This window comes from Gobio gobio (genome assembly GCF_949357685.1).
Source record: "Gobio gobio genome assembly, chromosome: 11".
Taxonomy (NCBI): domain Eukaryota; kingdom Metazoa; phylum Chordata; class Actinopteri; order Cypriniformes; family Gobionidae; genus Gobio; species Gobio gobio.
Genome location: NC_137104.1, coordinates 23,383,603 through 23,400,118, shown reverse-complemented (window position 1 = coordinate 23,400,118; position 16,516 = coordinate 23,383,603). Strand labels below are relative to the sequence as shown.

The window sequence follows — 16,516 nt, the reverse complement described above, 5'->3', positions numbered from 1 at the left end:
GACCTGAAGGATTTTTCTGAAGAACTTTGGGCAGTTTAACTGCTCAGGACAAACAAGGGACTCATGAACAACCATCACAAAACAAAAAAACAGCCGTGGATCATCCAGGGAACGACGCACAGTAATAGGAATCAATGGTTCATAAACTTTTGAACAGGGTCATTCGAATAAATGCAGCAATTTTTTTGTCATTTGGACTAAATGTAAAAAAAAATATTAAATTTTTTTTTTTAGTAAAATATCTTATTCAGGACAGTACTAAATAATAATAAAAAAAAAAACATGCATTTTGTATGACCTCTTTTATTGTGATAAAATTATTCACATTTTCCAATATTATGCAAGCGGTTCACATACTTTTTCTTGCAACTGTATATATATATATATATATATATATATATATATATATATATATATATATATATATATATATATATATATATATATATATATATATATATATATATATATATATATATATATATATATATATTTATATATATATATATATACACACTATATCCCATTTGTAATTACACATTTGTAATGTGGTATATATTATGTATGTTGCATATTGTATTTATTTGTAATTACACATTTGTAATGAAGTTGTAATTTAGTATATTTAATATCGAATAACACACTAAAGTTAAAATCAAGTACCTGTATTTTAGTATGTTAGTCAACAAATTAAAATAAGTTTACTTCTTTAAAGCATTACAAAAGGTTATTAAAACAATGATTTAAAATGTACTTAAAAGTAAAACTTTTAATTTGACATTATCACAAAGTGTACTTAAGTGTGTTAAGAAACTGTAATCCCTTCTTATGTACACTACAGTGTCCCTTTATTTAATTAATATTACATAAGTACCTTTGTTAAAAAATATACTTTTAAGATTTGAAGGACACTACCAGAAGCCTGGTCTTACCAGACTCTCTGGCCACTCTCCATTGACAAGCGTTTACTTCCTTGAAGGCGGGGACTCTGTTAAAGTTTAAAACTATTGGATCTGCCAAGAGTCACTCTGGATCTGCATAACCAATCGCTAACGTTTGGTCGTGACGTATGTCACGCGCCGGTCGCCTTTGATTCTCACATTAACTGTGCACACCACCTCAGTGTCAGTGATAAAACCTCGTGCATTCGGATTGTGATTTATTCACGGTGGAGACGAGAGTTTTGTGATCGAAACGTGCTGCTCTCGTGGTGCATATCTTGTGCAATCATAACATGATTGTATATGCTGTAAATAAAATGTCATATGCTTGGTAAAGAATAAATGCTGCCGTAAATAACAGCCCAATTCAAATGTTTACGTGCTTTTCTTCTTTTATTTTTTGAGCGGTGATGAAATATTTTGCTCTTGTAAACACTTGCCAGCATTTAAATACTAAGTCTAAGTCTAGAAATGCAAATTACAGCTCACGCAACCGCTCGGTGCTCTGCAGGGGTCTAAAAAGGATATAAACAGTGAATTTTGAAGTGATATATTCTTGAAAACTCAGAGATGTGGATTCGGAGAGCAATTACATCACCACACGACCTTGGTGTTTGTCAAAAGCAGTCTGTAATTTAGCCTGGGTTTTTTCCGCAGGTGGTGGGAGACGGACGGCTTCAGCCAACTCCTTCACCACTAACGGAGCGAGCTGAAAAATACAACATCATGGCCACCAACAAAACTCAGCAGTGATTGTTCTTGCTCTGTGTAACGGGAGTTCGTTTGTTCAGGGAAGAAGAGGCGGGAACCGGCGAACGTTTAACAACTTTTAATCAAATAATAAACACAAAATGAAAGTAAAAGTGGCAGCCCCTCACGGACGACTGCCGCGCACATACATAACAAAACGTAAACAAAACACAACTTAAAATCCAGGCCTAGTCCTCGCCACACTCCGGCTTTAACTTCTGGACATTCGTCAGCGGTGCCACACACTTGCATCTTTCACCGCCGCCATTATTTTTCGGGAGAAAACCTAAGCATATACAGCAGTCCCAGATGTAGTACTGAAGGAAAATGAAAATTGAGCGGAAGTACGTAGCAGGCTACACTACAAGTGCACATTCAATAAAATTAAGTGCAATTATTTTTTCACACGAGAAAGAAAGCACAACAGAAAGGTGATTCTTTTGCATCTTGTGGTAAGATACCTGATACGTTTTTCCACTTTTCAAGGTTTGCCTCTCCGTTTTGTTGCACATTTCCCAGCAGTGCTTCTTTCATGAGGCTGAATTTCAAATACAGTGGGAATCGCATTATCCTTCAGTCTGCGATAGCCACTAAAAATAAAAAGGTATCAATATTATTTATGTATTTTTACCTTCTAATACATTGTATTTTAACAGCAGAATTAAACCTAAACTTTTTTTCGGTCATTGCTTCTATGAAAAGTTAAGAGTCTATTGTTTTTCACTGAGGAGCCGAACTAGTGACTCGGCCACGCAGTGATGGTACAGCAACTGTGGCGACGGGACGTACGTCTCCATTCCCTCCTTCAGGGAACGAGGGTTACCATACGTAACCGAGACTTTACCTTTCAGTCGGTCACGTTCGACGTACGTCGGACGTCACAGACGAATTGGGTTCCCTTTGGAAAACGGCACAGTTACTACCACTTCCAGCGCCCAGCGAAGCGCCCGTCTGTTCCGGGTGGGAAAACCGCATCACAAAACTCATCATCCGTCCGCCATCCAACCGCACCAACGTTTTTGACCAATTTTCAAAACCGCACCTGCCCGCCATCCGCTGATTGGGCGATGCAAGGCGCTGCTGATGACAGCCGCGAGACTTGAAAGCTCTCAGAATATCAGCAGTGAACTCCGTCTCCGATCGGCGCACAGGGACAAAAATATATTTTTAATATGATTGGTTCAATGCCCGCCACCCACCCGAATTTAATTAAAATATTATTTTTCTTCACGTCATCCGCCCGATCCGCGGTTTATCCGTGGAGTCCGCGGCTGTAACCGCCAACCGCGTATCTCTAGCGGAGCACTCAACAGGGTTCACCGTTCTGGGGAACTCGACTGGAGTAATGTTAGTGCACGTATCCGTTCCGCAGGGAAGGGAGTGGCGCAGCAAGCTGACACTAGAACGGGCACTTTGGTGTGTTACTGACTATGGGAAGTGAGCAGAAAGGAAGATACTGGCTCTACACGGAGACTATAAAATCTAGCGAACGTGTTAGGTGTCTCCCACCCCGCAGCTCTACAAATATCTGTCAGCGAGGCGCCACGAGCCAGCACCCAGGAAGAAGCTACACCCCTAGTGGAGTGGGCTCTTAACCTGAGTGGGCAGGGCACGTCTTGGGTTTTATACGCCAAGACAATGCAGGAAGGGAGTGGTGGGAACCTTGGGCACATATCCAGGCCAGGGTCTCAGGATTATATGAGAGTTACCAGGCCCGAACTCCAGGCATGATTCGTTGACCGAAAATGTCTGCAGGTCCCCTACCCTCTTGATAGAGGTCAATGCAGTCAGGAGTACTGTCTTCAGAGACAGAATTTTTAACTCTGCTGACTGCAAAGGCTCAAAGGGTGCTCTCTGTAGTGCGGTTAGCACCAGAGTTAAGTCCCAAGAGGGTATAGAGGGAGGGCGAGGCGGATTTAGTTTCCTCGCCCCCCTCAGGAACCTGACGATCATATCGTGCTTCCCTACAGACTTACCATCTACCATATCATGGTTTACGGCGATTACGGCAACATAAACTTTGAGGGTGGAGGCAGACAGCCTTCGCTCCCACCCATCTTGTAGGAAGGAAAGTACTGAACCGATTGAGCATCTTTGGGGGTCTTCTCGGTGAGAAGAACACCAATCGACGAACAGGTTCCACTTCAACGCATAGAGGTGCCTCGTAGAGGGAGCAGTTAATACTGCTAGCAGAGCGCTGGGCCGCGTAGGGACGCCTACCCGAAGTCTTGCAAATGGTGTTATGTACTATACGCCACGACTAAACCAATTCTGCAAGGCCCACTTCTTTCCAGCGGTGCTCTTCCCATGACGGTGTGTCCTTTGGAGGCCCCGGCTGTGAGACTGAAGATTGTCTCTCTTGGAGAAAGGGGCTATGGAAGAGACCCCCCACCCCCCCCCCCCCTCTCAGGCAGAGGCAGGCTTCTATAGCCGGTATTTTGTGGTGCCCCAAAAAGTTGCTGGATTACGTCCGAATCTGGACTTGTGTCGCTTAACTTGCACCCAGAGGGAGCAAATTCGAAATGCTGATGTTGAAGTCCATTCTGTCTCCGATTCGAACCGGGATTGGTTTGTGACTATCGATCTAAAGGATGCGTATTTCCACATCCAGATTGTAAAGAGACAAAGGAGGTTCCTCAGTTTTACTTTCGAAGGTAAAGCTTACCAGTACCATGTCCTTCCATTTAGACTAGCCTTAGCTCTTCAGACTTTCACAAATGGTATGGATGCTGCTCTGGCCCCATTTTGGCTCCAGGGCGTCCGGATTTTTAACTACCTGGACGATTGGCTGATATTAGCTCAATCCCAGGAATTGGTGGTAGCTCATCGAGACTGAGTTTTTTGCAATTTGAGGAGCTTAAGTTTATGCATAAACCATCAGAAGTGATTTGCTGCCAAGTCAGTAGACAACTTCCTGGGTTTGGATCTATTCTGGTGTGATGTGGGCACGTTAGTCTCCTGCATGCTTTCAGTCGCAAAAAGACTAATTTATATTAATTTCAAGGCAGGCTGCTTAGTCCACGTTGGCCTTTGCCACAGGCTTATGGACCTTATGGCAACAGCGTCTCCTGTAGTTGAGCCTGCTCCACATGAGACCATTCCAATGATGGACCAAGAGTCAGGAGATCTCGTCCCATTGCCAACCTTTTGCAAAGTCCTGGTTACGCGCATGAATCTATTCTGGTGTGATGTGGGCACGTTAGTCTCCTGCATGCTTTCAGTCGCAAAAAGACTAATTTATATTAATTTCAAGGCAGGCTGCTTAGTCCACGTTGGCCTTTGCCACAGGCTTATGGACCTTATGGCAACAGCGTCTCCTGTAGTTGAGCCTGCTCCACATGAGACCATTCCAATGATGGACAAACCCTTCATGCTCTGCATCCATGGACAAAGCTCCCGCTGCTCCACAGAGGAGTCCAGTTAGGGGCATGTTGTCGTTGCAGGACAATCACGACGGACGCATCCTTTACAGGGGCAGTTTATCAGGGACACCTGACCTTTGGTGTATGAGCGAAATGCATCGTGGTGGCACATACATCGTTTGGAGTTGCTAGCAGTGTTCCTGGTGCTCAAACAGTTCTTAAACGTTGTCACGTATTGTCATGTCACCTCTCGCTGGCCCTCTCACATTTGGGTTTCATTCCCTTTCTTCGAGTAGTAGCTTCCTTCGTCTTTGAAATCTGACGATATGACGCCTAGCGCACGCATATAAGCATACATGACGTATTTCTAAGGCGACGCTAAGCGTCACTAGCCAATCAATTGGTGTGATGGTATAAGGGCTTCAGACATTGGTCACACCAAAGGCATTCCCATAGCGACGGTCTCGCATTGTCTTGTTCCCTACTCAGGGAACCAAGGTTACATACGAAACTGAGACGTTTTTCAAGAAGCCGACTATCGGCGACCGATTGCCCGTATCGATGTTGACTTGATGTCAGCTCACGTATGTGATGTGTTTGAGGCTGCAGTGTCGTCTTTAGGTAACTACATAGCAGGCGATAACATAAAAGATCTACATAAACAGTCGATACTTAAGGCGGCAGCTGACATGTTGCTCATCTGAAAGCGATATAAACCCAGGCTACTGAATAAAAATGCTGGCTGCTTTTCTGGAAAAGAATATTCTCAGCAATTTCTGTCTTTAAGAACATCCTTTAAACTCACCACAAAAGCTTGCGACCTCACGAAGATGGCCGTCTCCCTCTTCCTAGGCGCTGTAGATTAGACCCGCCTTACTGCAGCAGCCAATCACAGCTATGTATTACTGTGACGTTGCAATAGGAATTGGATGTAACTTTGCCCTTTTTGAAGAAACAACGCAGATACTGATATCATTGTTTTATAACATCACAGTCACTAAACAAATCAGTATATGTGTCCTTTGGAATTGTTTTTAAATGTTCTTTAGGAACTACAGAAATAGGCTATAACTATGCTTACTTTAACCAGTAAAAACAATTCCCTGCAGAACTTCAGTCATAATTTTTAAACAAAAGCCATTTGAGTTTATTCTGATTTTATTACATTTAAAATGTAAAATAATAATAAAGATGGCAACTTTTGTTTGATCCAAACTTTTAACAAAATTCTGTTAGTATTCCTTTTGGATTTTTTAGACAAAACTTCTTAGAAACATTTAAGGCCATTTGGATTGTAAGGCCACAATGATGAACAGGCCAGACTCTTAACCTGTAGTCTTACCCCACCTAATCTTTAACATGTGTGATTGCTGGCCATGGCATTGTAACTATTGCAATCAAACTCGGTGATGGTGAAACTTTTCATAACAGTCTCTAATTAATATGTGCAAAGTGTGTGGCTATTGATTCTCACAAATATTCACTTGCTTGCATTTCTTTACTTTCTTAGTAGGCAATAATGAACATAGTCGTCCCCCCCCCCCAAAAAAAAAACCCCATGTGCTAACTTTGCCTTTGTGTGCATGATATAGAGAGGTTGCTAAATGTTCTTCAGCTCAGCTGATGTGTGAAATGCTAAGCTCAGAAACATAAAAACCACAGAGACTTAAGTATGCCTACTTGGAAATGCTCAGGAAATCCTGTAGTTTTAATACATGAGCACATCTTGGGTCAGATTATACTTTAAAAGAGTAGGCCTATATACACTAATTAATGAGACCTAAAGTTCATTACAGCATCCTTTATTAATTAAATGTTTATTAATTTCATAATTGCTGTGATTATTGCTAAGGAAGACCATAAAGCACATGCAGAAGATTATGTGCTTGAATGTAAGGCAAAGTCCTTCCACATAACTATCCTTGATTGATTTAAATATATATTCTGCAAATGGCTGAAGATTATAAATAAGTATATGAACTTGAATTCTAGTTCAGCTGACTATCCCTTACGAAACAAAAATATATTGCAATATAGGTTACTAGAATTTATATTGCAATACATTAGAAAATATATTTCAATGTATCAGAAACTTCCTCATATATTTGAAAATATATAGCAATATAGGCAAGGCAAGGCAAGGCAAGTTTATTTGTATAGCACATTTATACACAGTGGCAATTCAAAGTGCTTTACACAGAAATGAAATAAAAATATTCGTAAGATAATTAAAACAGTTATAATAGGAATGAAAAGAAATAAAAAATAAAGAAAATATCGAAAGATAAAAATAAAGAGTATAATTAAAATAATTTAAGCATATAAATTAAAATGCAAGCAGTTCGGACAAAGCACGTACAGTGGCACAGTGCTCATTCAGTAAATGCACAGCTGAACAGATGTGTTTTGAGTCTGGATTTGAAAGTGGCTACTGTTGGAGCACATCTGATCTGTTCAGGAAGCTGTTTCCAGCTACGGCTGGCATAATAGCTAAAAGCAGACTCTCCTTGCTTTGAGTGAGCCCTTGGTATTTCTAACTGACTTGATCCTGATGATCTGAGTGATCTGTTGGGTTTGTATTTAATCAGCATATCTGCAATGTATTGAGGTCCTAGGTCATTGAGTGATTTATATACAAGTAATAGCACTTTAAAATCGATCCTTAATCCAGTGTAAAGACCTGAGGACTGGTGTGATATGGTCATATTTTCTGGTTCTGCTCAGAATCCTGGCAGCAGCGTTCTGTATGAGCTGCAGCTGTCTAATGGTCTTTTTGGGAAGGCCAGTGAGGAGACCATTACAATAGTCAGGGCCGGCTCTAGCTCTTTGGTTGCCCTAGGCGAGATTGAGTTTTGCCCCCCCCCCCCCCCCAATTGTTAAGCCCACCGGCAACTATAGTTGCCAGTGTATAGTTGTCATTTCCTTCTGTAAGTATTTTTCTAGATATTATCCATGTTTTATATCTTAATGACACACAAGCAGACAACCAAATAAAGGATTTCAAGGAAAAAAAAAAGTATTAACTTCCTTCCTGTCACATGAGACTGCCAACTTCCTACCCCTACTTCCAGGGAGCACAACGAAGGCAAACCCTCCCAAAGAAAGGTCATTTTTATGTTACTAATAAGTATTTTTTGTTGACATATATATATCAACATAATCATGAAGGTCACTAGAATCATCCAAACAAAACAAATCTTACAACAGATCTATAGTTTTTAGTATACTTAGTCAAACATAATAAATTTGATTATGAATAAAGATTGATTTGTTGAAAGCAGTTATTTTGAGTTAGATGCTAAATGTTCTCCTCTTATACATATTTGACATTGAAGGGGTGCATACAACATATTTGCCCACCGGCAACTATGGTTGCCACAGATTCAAATACGATTTTCAAGAAAAAATACAAAAACCTGGGGAAAATAAATGCAGAACAAGCCATTCAGAAAAAATTGGGCACAAATGGGTTAAGTATTTATAAAAATTATATAAACAAAAATGCTCCTATAGTTACTCCAAGACTTAAAAAAGCTAATTATGACTTTATAGTCACTCCAACACTTCAAGAAAATCAAGAAAATTAAGACTTGAAGGATCAACTGCAATAAATTGGTCATACACAAATGCTAGAAAGAATGTTCAAGGATATTTACCAAATATTAACGCCATAAACTGTGCAAAAACTCTCTTAAGCACCTATACCCTCTACAAACAAAAGTGCTGTTATGGATACACTGTACTTACCACTACAAAATTAAAATATATAAGTTCTTGTAGCTCTATCCCTATCTTAAATAATAAAAGATGAACAGTTGTTTCTGGCATTTCTATTCACCTTCAAAATTGACGCAGCATTAAAATTTGGCTCGTCTGGATTTCCTTATTGTCAGTGAAATGCGTAGTAATATGTAGATAACTAGCTAGCTAGTGATAGCTTAGTGACAGCAATAAAACGTCCAATGCCGTCCAATATTAGTTGATAATATCGATAATACGAAGTAAATTTATTTCGTTTGACACCTTTATGGCTGAGATGAGAAGACTTACCTCTATACTGGGCTTTCTTGTGATCGTCTGCCTTTCTCTTTTTCCGTCCCTGTGTACTCGAGGGTTTAGACCGCTTCATTTTTGAAGAACGCGCCAGTGCTTGCCTGACCTAACGCCTGAACGCCTGTGCTCGACAATACTCACTATCAATTCAATCTAATAATCAGGTTAAGTAATTAAACGTGCGGCTGAGGGGGCGCCCAAGGATGATCATGTTTAATAAACAGTATGTTTTATTTCGCTTGTTTTAATTCTATGCTTAATGGGAAGTAAGTTTAAGGGCGCCACAAGAGGGCGCCTGGCTGCGCCCCCAACACATTTGTCGCCCTAGGCAACCGCCTAGCTCGCCTATAGCAAACGCCGGCCCTGCTGCTTCTAAACAGTTAAACACACTTTTGAAAAAAGAAGTGGGGAGTGTGTCAAGGGCGCAGGTTGATGTTTTAAGGTGCTGTACCGTTTCTTCTAAAATTTTACCATCAATTGCTTCGAAATCAGTCATAGTAACTTTCTGAGGTTGTGTTCTGATCTGACTCACCTCAGAGCAACTCAAGGATGTGCTGATCGCATTTCTGATATTATTGATTTTCTCGGAGAAGAAGGAAGCAAACTCACTGCATTTGCTGTCTGAGAGCATTTCACTGGGAATGTGACTTGGGGGGTTTGTTAGTCTCTCTACAGTAGCAAAAAGAGTGCGTGTGTTGTTTATGTTTCTGTTTATAATATCTGAAAAGAAGGTCTGTCTAGCTTTGCCTAGTTCCACATTGAAAGCACGAAGACTGTTTAGATGTTGTAATGGACTACAAGTTTTGTCTTTCGCCACATGCGTTCCGATTTCCTGCATTGTCTTTTCATTAATTGCACTGCTGTTGAGTTTCTCCAGGGTTCTTTTTGTTTGCCACTCTTTTTCCTGGCTTTTACAGGAGCAATATCATCAATTACACCCTTAACTTTTGAGTTAAAAGAGTCAAGGAGAAAATCAGCAGAGTCTGCAGATATGCTTGGTGTTAGAGATATAGCCTTCATAAACAGCACACTAGTGTTCTCATTTAAGCATCTCTTTTTGACAGAGACAGATCTAGTTTCAATGGCAGGAGAGATTGATATATCAAAGAAAATACAGAAATGATCAGACAGTGCTACATCCTTAATAACTATTGATGAAATATTTAGACCCTTACTGATAAGTAAATCTAGAGTGTGTCCACGATCATGTGTGGGTCCGTGAACATGTTGTGTCAAATCAAAAGTGTTAAGAACAGTCATGAGATCTTTTGTTGTACTGGATTCAGCATTGTCAATGTGAATGTTAAAATCCCCAGCAATAGCAAAACAGTCATACTCAGATGAGATTGCTGATAACAGCTCTGTAAAGTCATCAATAAAGGCCGGAGAATATTTCGGAGGCCTATAAATAATGATAAGCAGGATGCGTGGTGCACCTTTTAGCACAATGCCCAGATATTCTAGAGACAAATAGTCACCAAATGATACTTGCTTACATTGATAAACATCTTTAAATAGAGCAGCGACCCCCCCACCCCTCCTGACTGGCCTGCAGACACTCATAAAAGTAAAGTTAGGAGGGGCTGTTTCATTGAGGACTGTTGCACTGTAGCTGTCTTCTAGCCACGTTTCATTTAGAAGCAAAAAATCTAGGTTGTTTGCGGATATTAAGTCGTTGACTAGAAATGATTTGTTTTTAAGTGAACAGATGTTTAAGGGTGCTAATTTAACAGTACTAATTTACATTTTTTCCCCCACAGTAATCTTAGTTTGACAATTAACAGGCAGCAGATTAGAAGTGTTTGCCATACGGCCTGAGAAAGCCTATATATCTAATATATCTAATATCTAATATATGGATGGACAACCTATTGCTATATATTGATTCATATATTAAAATACATTGATATACAAACAAAACTGTATTACATTATTGCATGTATGTTTATTGAAACAAAGTATTTTTATTATGAGTTAAGCAAGTTCATGCATAGGTTTACAGAGAGGTTGATTAACAATAGTCCAAATCCAATTTTGCATGACATTCATTATATTTTACATTATATAGCCATATGGATGGACCATAAATGGCTATGTATTGATTCATATATTGTAAAATGGAGATGAGAGTATTATAAATTCAATTATCATTAACAGCAGCAATTACAATTTTTTTTTTTTAGCCCACTTTTTATTCCTCCACATGACATTTCATCATCAACATGACATTTCAGTCCTCCACACTGTTCTCAGGTCACTGTCCCTTCAGTGTCACGGTTCATGAATACATCGTCTCACCTTCTCTGTGTGTGTGGTTGTGTTGGAGGCGTGGTTTCTGATTGCTGAACACTTTCATCACCTGGGCTATTTATACGTGTGTCTCACTCAGCCTTGTTGTCAGATTGTTGCAGTTTGTCTGGAGGTTCCTGTCTGTTTCGTGTGTTCCTGGTCGTGGCTCTTCGTTCTGCCTGCCTTTGCCTGCTTCAGTCCTGCTTCATTTGTCTGTGCTTTGTCCAGCGATCTGTCCTAACTCTACTGTGAACCTGAATATAATAAATACCTGTTGTTGAACTCGCTATTGGATCTTCTGCCTTTTTCCTGTCACCAGACGTAACATTCAGCTGCTGCTTTTGAAATAAACCTCATTCAGTTACTGTGCACTATATTGATGTCTTATTCAATCTATTATATTTTAAAATATATGACAGACATTGTATATTAGATTATTTAATATTTAATTAATATTTATATTATAATATGATAATTATATATAATATAATATGTAATATAAATCAATATATTTAAGAAGTATGTTCCCATATAAATCTGATTATATTATCTTGTACATTGAGGAATATTATTACATATAATTTTACATATATATATATATATATATATATATATATATATACATATATATACAATGGCTCTTCCAATATATAATTTCATATAATGAGGGATATATTTGAATATACATAACAATATATTAATTAAATAGTATAATATGTATTTATTCAATATATGAAAACGGCAATAATTGCAGTATTGACCCATATATTGCAATATATAACTTACATATATAATATGTTATTATATAATATATCATATGATATATTACTATGTAAATCTCACAATATATGGAGACACATGAAATATATTGTCACGTAACATATTGAGAAATATATTTTTGTTGCGTAAGGGATGTAAGATATCTGTAGAAAGCTATCTGTTAGTATTAAATTTCCATCTCAATAATAGTTAGCAAAAGACATAAACAAGCTGGAAGTTGTCATCTTTGCATGTTACAACTTTTTTTAGCCATCACCTGAGAAGTGTCATATGAGTGATCACTACAGTATATATCAGAACTCTTTGCCACTGACAAACAGTAAGAGAATTTCTATTACATTTTAAAAGTCTAAAAAATATAACCAAAAAGAACACAAAAACACAGATCTGTCTTTAAGAATGCTATTTTAATGCAAAACACAGAACATAAAACAGAAAAGCAATGGAAAAACAACTAAGCAAATTATACTATATTTGGGCTACTTTTCATGCATATAGGATGGATTCAAGATGCAGATCACAGCATAAATAGCTTTCCAGAAGTACTCTTGAAGTTTAACTTATTTGCGAAATTTTGAGCTGATTCAAGTCTGGCCATGTCTTTAATCAGAACCCCATTTCTTGAGCTGAAAATGTCAGCCAGAGGGGCAGCCATTGGAGAAGGTTTGTATTCATTACACTGTGGGCCATTTAGACTGGGTGCACATTTCACTTCATAGGTAAAAAATAAGGTACCGTATGTAAAAACACAAGCCTCACTCACAACTCCACTTCTAAGATCAAAAGAGCATGTACCAAGGAGATCACTGTTCCAGTAGCTGTCTGCATCATATACGTCAAAAGTCAGTTTATTGGCCATTCTGATCTTAATAGCACCAAACTCAAATGTTTCTGGCCAACTTGGATTGTCATTATCATCAATAGTCTCAGTGCGCTTATTTTGTGTGCCATATGTAACTTTTACAAAACCATCTGTTTTAGAACTTACATCTCCATACAGACCTTTGGCTCTGAGGTTGTAGACTTTTAGGGAGGCAAGTCCTTTTTCAGCTGGACAACAATTAGACTTTATCATTTGACTGCCTTCACAAACACAAGCACATCGATCTCTTGCACTGCACTTCCTGCCAATCTTGCAAGGCTCAGAGCAAACCTTCAAGAGGGCATATTCTATTATGTATTTTTCAACAGCTCTCTTCAGCCCTTTCCTTGCTGGGTGTTCACTAGTCAGTAAGAAATGGAGGGGTTTCAGAGTGTAGTGCACAATGTCAGGGAGGCTCTTCAAAGACCCAAGCCAGTTCTTAAGAGATTTTGGGTGTGATGAACCAGAAAAAAGCAGATCTTCTCCATTTATGTTTCCTCCGATAATATCTGTCTGACGCTCACTGAACATGGCGCTGAACTTTTCATCTGTGCCCATCTTCTTTTTTAATTCTTTACAAAAATGGCTCTCTACCTTCACAGTTGCTACACTGTATGAACCAGAGGCTTCTACATCCAAACAGTCTTTCACTGCAGTGTCTGTAAGCCCACTCAATGATGCCTGACATTTTTTGATGGCTGTTATGGCTTTCACTTTCCCCCCTAACTTGACACCTGTGGTAAAGTGAGTACCATATGTGGCGATCAGGTTGCGGTAGGCGTCTGGATCATAGGATGCAGGGAGTGATTTGATTGCTTCAAGAAACTCTGCATGAAGAGGAGGCTTTGCAGCTACACGATATCTGTAAAGAAACAGAACAGTTAATATGTTTGAATTCAGTGGGATCAAAGAGGGAGCAATTTACAGTTATAATTTTAATTTATTTTCATAGTCACAAGGAAAAACAAGCCAGCTCTCTCACCTGTAAAAGCTGCACGCAACTTCATGTTTGGTGAAACTGTATTTGTCTTCTTTTGATTTTTTCATTGCAAATTTGGCTTCCCTGGAATGAGTGCTTCCGACTGCAGCTCCAGCAGCTTTCACATCTAAGCCAACTTTCCAGCCGACCGAGAGTGCTGATGATGAATCGTTGACCACAGCTTCACTTGATTCAAAGACCTGACTGGAGACTTTCATTGAACACTTTGGCAAGTTCCTCCAGTCTACAACTGCTGCTGGTAGCTTCTGTTTTATTCTATTCATGTACCTGTTCTTTACCAATTTACAAGTGCTGTTTCCTAAATCCCATTTTTCTGTGTCGATCACATAAGAACCTTTTCGCTCCATGGTCACAACATCAAATCCTTCTCCAGCAAGATTGTGTCCTGGAACAAAGGGAGTATCCTCACACTCTTTTAATGCAGCTATGTCATCCTCTCCAGAAATGGTCACAAGAAGCAAAGTCCAGAAAACAACAAGGTAAATCTGGAATGGCCCCATCATCTGTAACGAGATAAGAAATCTTCAATATTTATCTCAAATTATTATTGGTATCAAATTTTACATAGCAATAATGTCCTCATAAAATTGATCATACACTGTAAAAAAAATCAGGTCTCCCTAAATTTTTAGTTTTCCAAATTGAATTTCTATTAATTAAATTGCATCAATTCACAGAAATTCAATTTGCCCAACTGAAATTAAGATTTAAAGATTAAAATTTTCAATTGGAGACCTGATTTTTTTTTACAGTGTATTGCTATCTTTTAACATTATACACAATTTACAAAAACATATGTAAAACAAAAATAATGGTTTCTTTAAAATAAGAATATGATTTATTTGATAATTTTTCTTTACCATTAAAGTCACAGGTGAGCTGATCAAATGAATCTGAAATATGTTGTCCCTCTAACTGCTCGTTTTATATGATGCTTGTGTGGTCGTGGGTGTCAAAGTTTTATAAATAATGTGTGGTGTGGTGTGAGGTCTTTATGTGTTGACCATATGTGCCCCGGTTGTTCCACCTCCTTATTTCCCACAATACTTTTTTGATGCAGCTAGGTCATCCTCTCCAGAAATGGTCACGGGAAGCAATGTCCAGAAAACAACAAGGTAAATCTGGAACGGCCCGGCCCCATCATCTGTAATGAGATAAGAAATTTTCAATATTTCTGTCAAATTATTATTGGTGTCAAATTTTACATAGCAATAATGTCCTCATAAAATGTATCATATTGTTATCTTTTAACATTATACACAATTTACAAAAACATATGTAAAACAATAATAACGATTTCTTTAAAATTAGAATATGATTTGTGATGATTTTTCTTTACCATTAAAGTCACAGGTGAGCTGATCAAATGAATTTGAAATATGTTGTCTCTCTAACTGCTCATTTTATATGATGCTTGTGTGGTCGTGGGTGTCAAAGTTTTATAAATAATGTGTGGTGTGGTGTGAGGCCTTTATGTGCACTCTAAAAACGAATTCAGGGGACTTTTAGTCATAACAAATATATATATTGTTTTGAAATAAAAAATCAAGTTCTGAGATACTGTTAGACTTTTTACTTGTAATTATTATTTTATTGAGCTCGGTTGACACAAATTATGCCTATTGATTCAATATTCTATCATGACTTGACATAGTTTAACATTTTCAGTTAATCAAAAATAATTTTATTTTAAGTTCTGTTAATGTAAAATACAATTTGATGACGTGTAAACTAATTGTCTTGACTCGTCTGATTACTGCGCGTTTTTGGCAGGATTAAGGAAGCTCGTCAAGTTCATGAGATGCCGAGATGTACAAAAGAATGTGAACGTTTCTCATGCCGATTTGATTTCCTGGATGAAGGTGATTTTATAATTAAAATGTGTTAACATGTGTTATATATACTTTTATCTTATTTCATTTTGGTTTGTTTACAGCCTTCATGAAATTATGCATTCCCGCCCCCAGTCACGCAGAGGACTGGTTATTGTATACAACGAGTCTGGCACTGAAGTTGATGAGCTCTGAAGCAGCCACATTTGTGCTTTTTTTCTGCACAGATTCTTAAAATGGTGATTGTATATTTGTTTTAAAAGCATTAAAGGAACTGTATGTAAGAAATGTATTTCAATTAATCATAAAATCGCCCTGATATGTCACTAAACATTAAGAAATCATGTTAATTTCAAATACTTATATCACTGACAACAGTTGTCCGGCCAGGATATTGTCATTTTAAAAGTGAAGTTGCAGCCCTCAACTGATGTTGATGTTGACATGTTGTGTTTTGGCCTGAAGCGCCACCCTCCACCTATCTACCAATCATGAACCGGCATCCGGTTTGCCAGCTCTGCTCTAGTTACCACTAGTGTTGTTTTTGGCGGCCTGTTTTAATTTTAGTTTTAGTCTAGTCTTTGTGTCAAGCTGTCATTTTAGTTTTTATAAATTTTAATCATAGTCATACTCTTTTTAGTCTAGTC

General features: G+C 38.3%; 1 protein-coding gene across 1 annotated transcript; it reads right to left on the bottom strand.

The window, feature by feature from the left end:
• Positions 1 to 12,564: 12,564 nt before the first annotated feature.
• On the bottom strand, positions 12,565 to 14,935 carry LOC307133985 (perforin-1-like). Its single transcript, XM_079829404.1, has 3 exons — positions 14,898 to 14,935; positions 14,020 to 14,540; positions 12,565 to 13,899 (listed from the first exon to the last, which is right to left on the bottom strand). Exons 1-3 carry the CDS (start codon positions 14,898 to 14,900, stop codon positions 12,693 to 12,695), a joined length of 1,731 nt encoding a protein of 576 aa, XP_079685530.1. The 5' UTR covers positions 14,901 to 14,935; the 3' UTR covers positions 12,565 to 12,692.
• Between the last annotated feature and the right edge of the window lie 1,581 nt (positions 14,936 to 16,516).

Excerpts from the sequence above, each read along its gene's own strand:
- LOC307133985 (XM_079829404.1), bottom strand. Across the intron at positions 13,900-14,019 it reads GTTGCGTGCAGCTTTTACAG|ATATCGTGTAGCTGCAAAGC; the intron begins GTGAGAGAGCTG and ends GTTTCTTTACAG.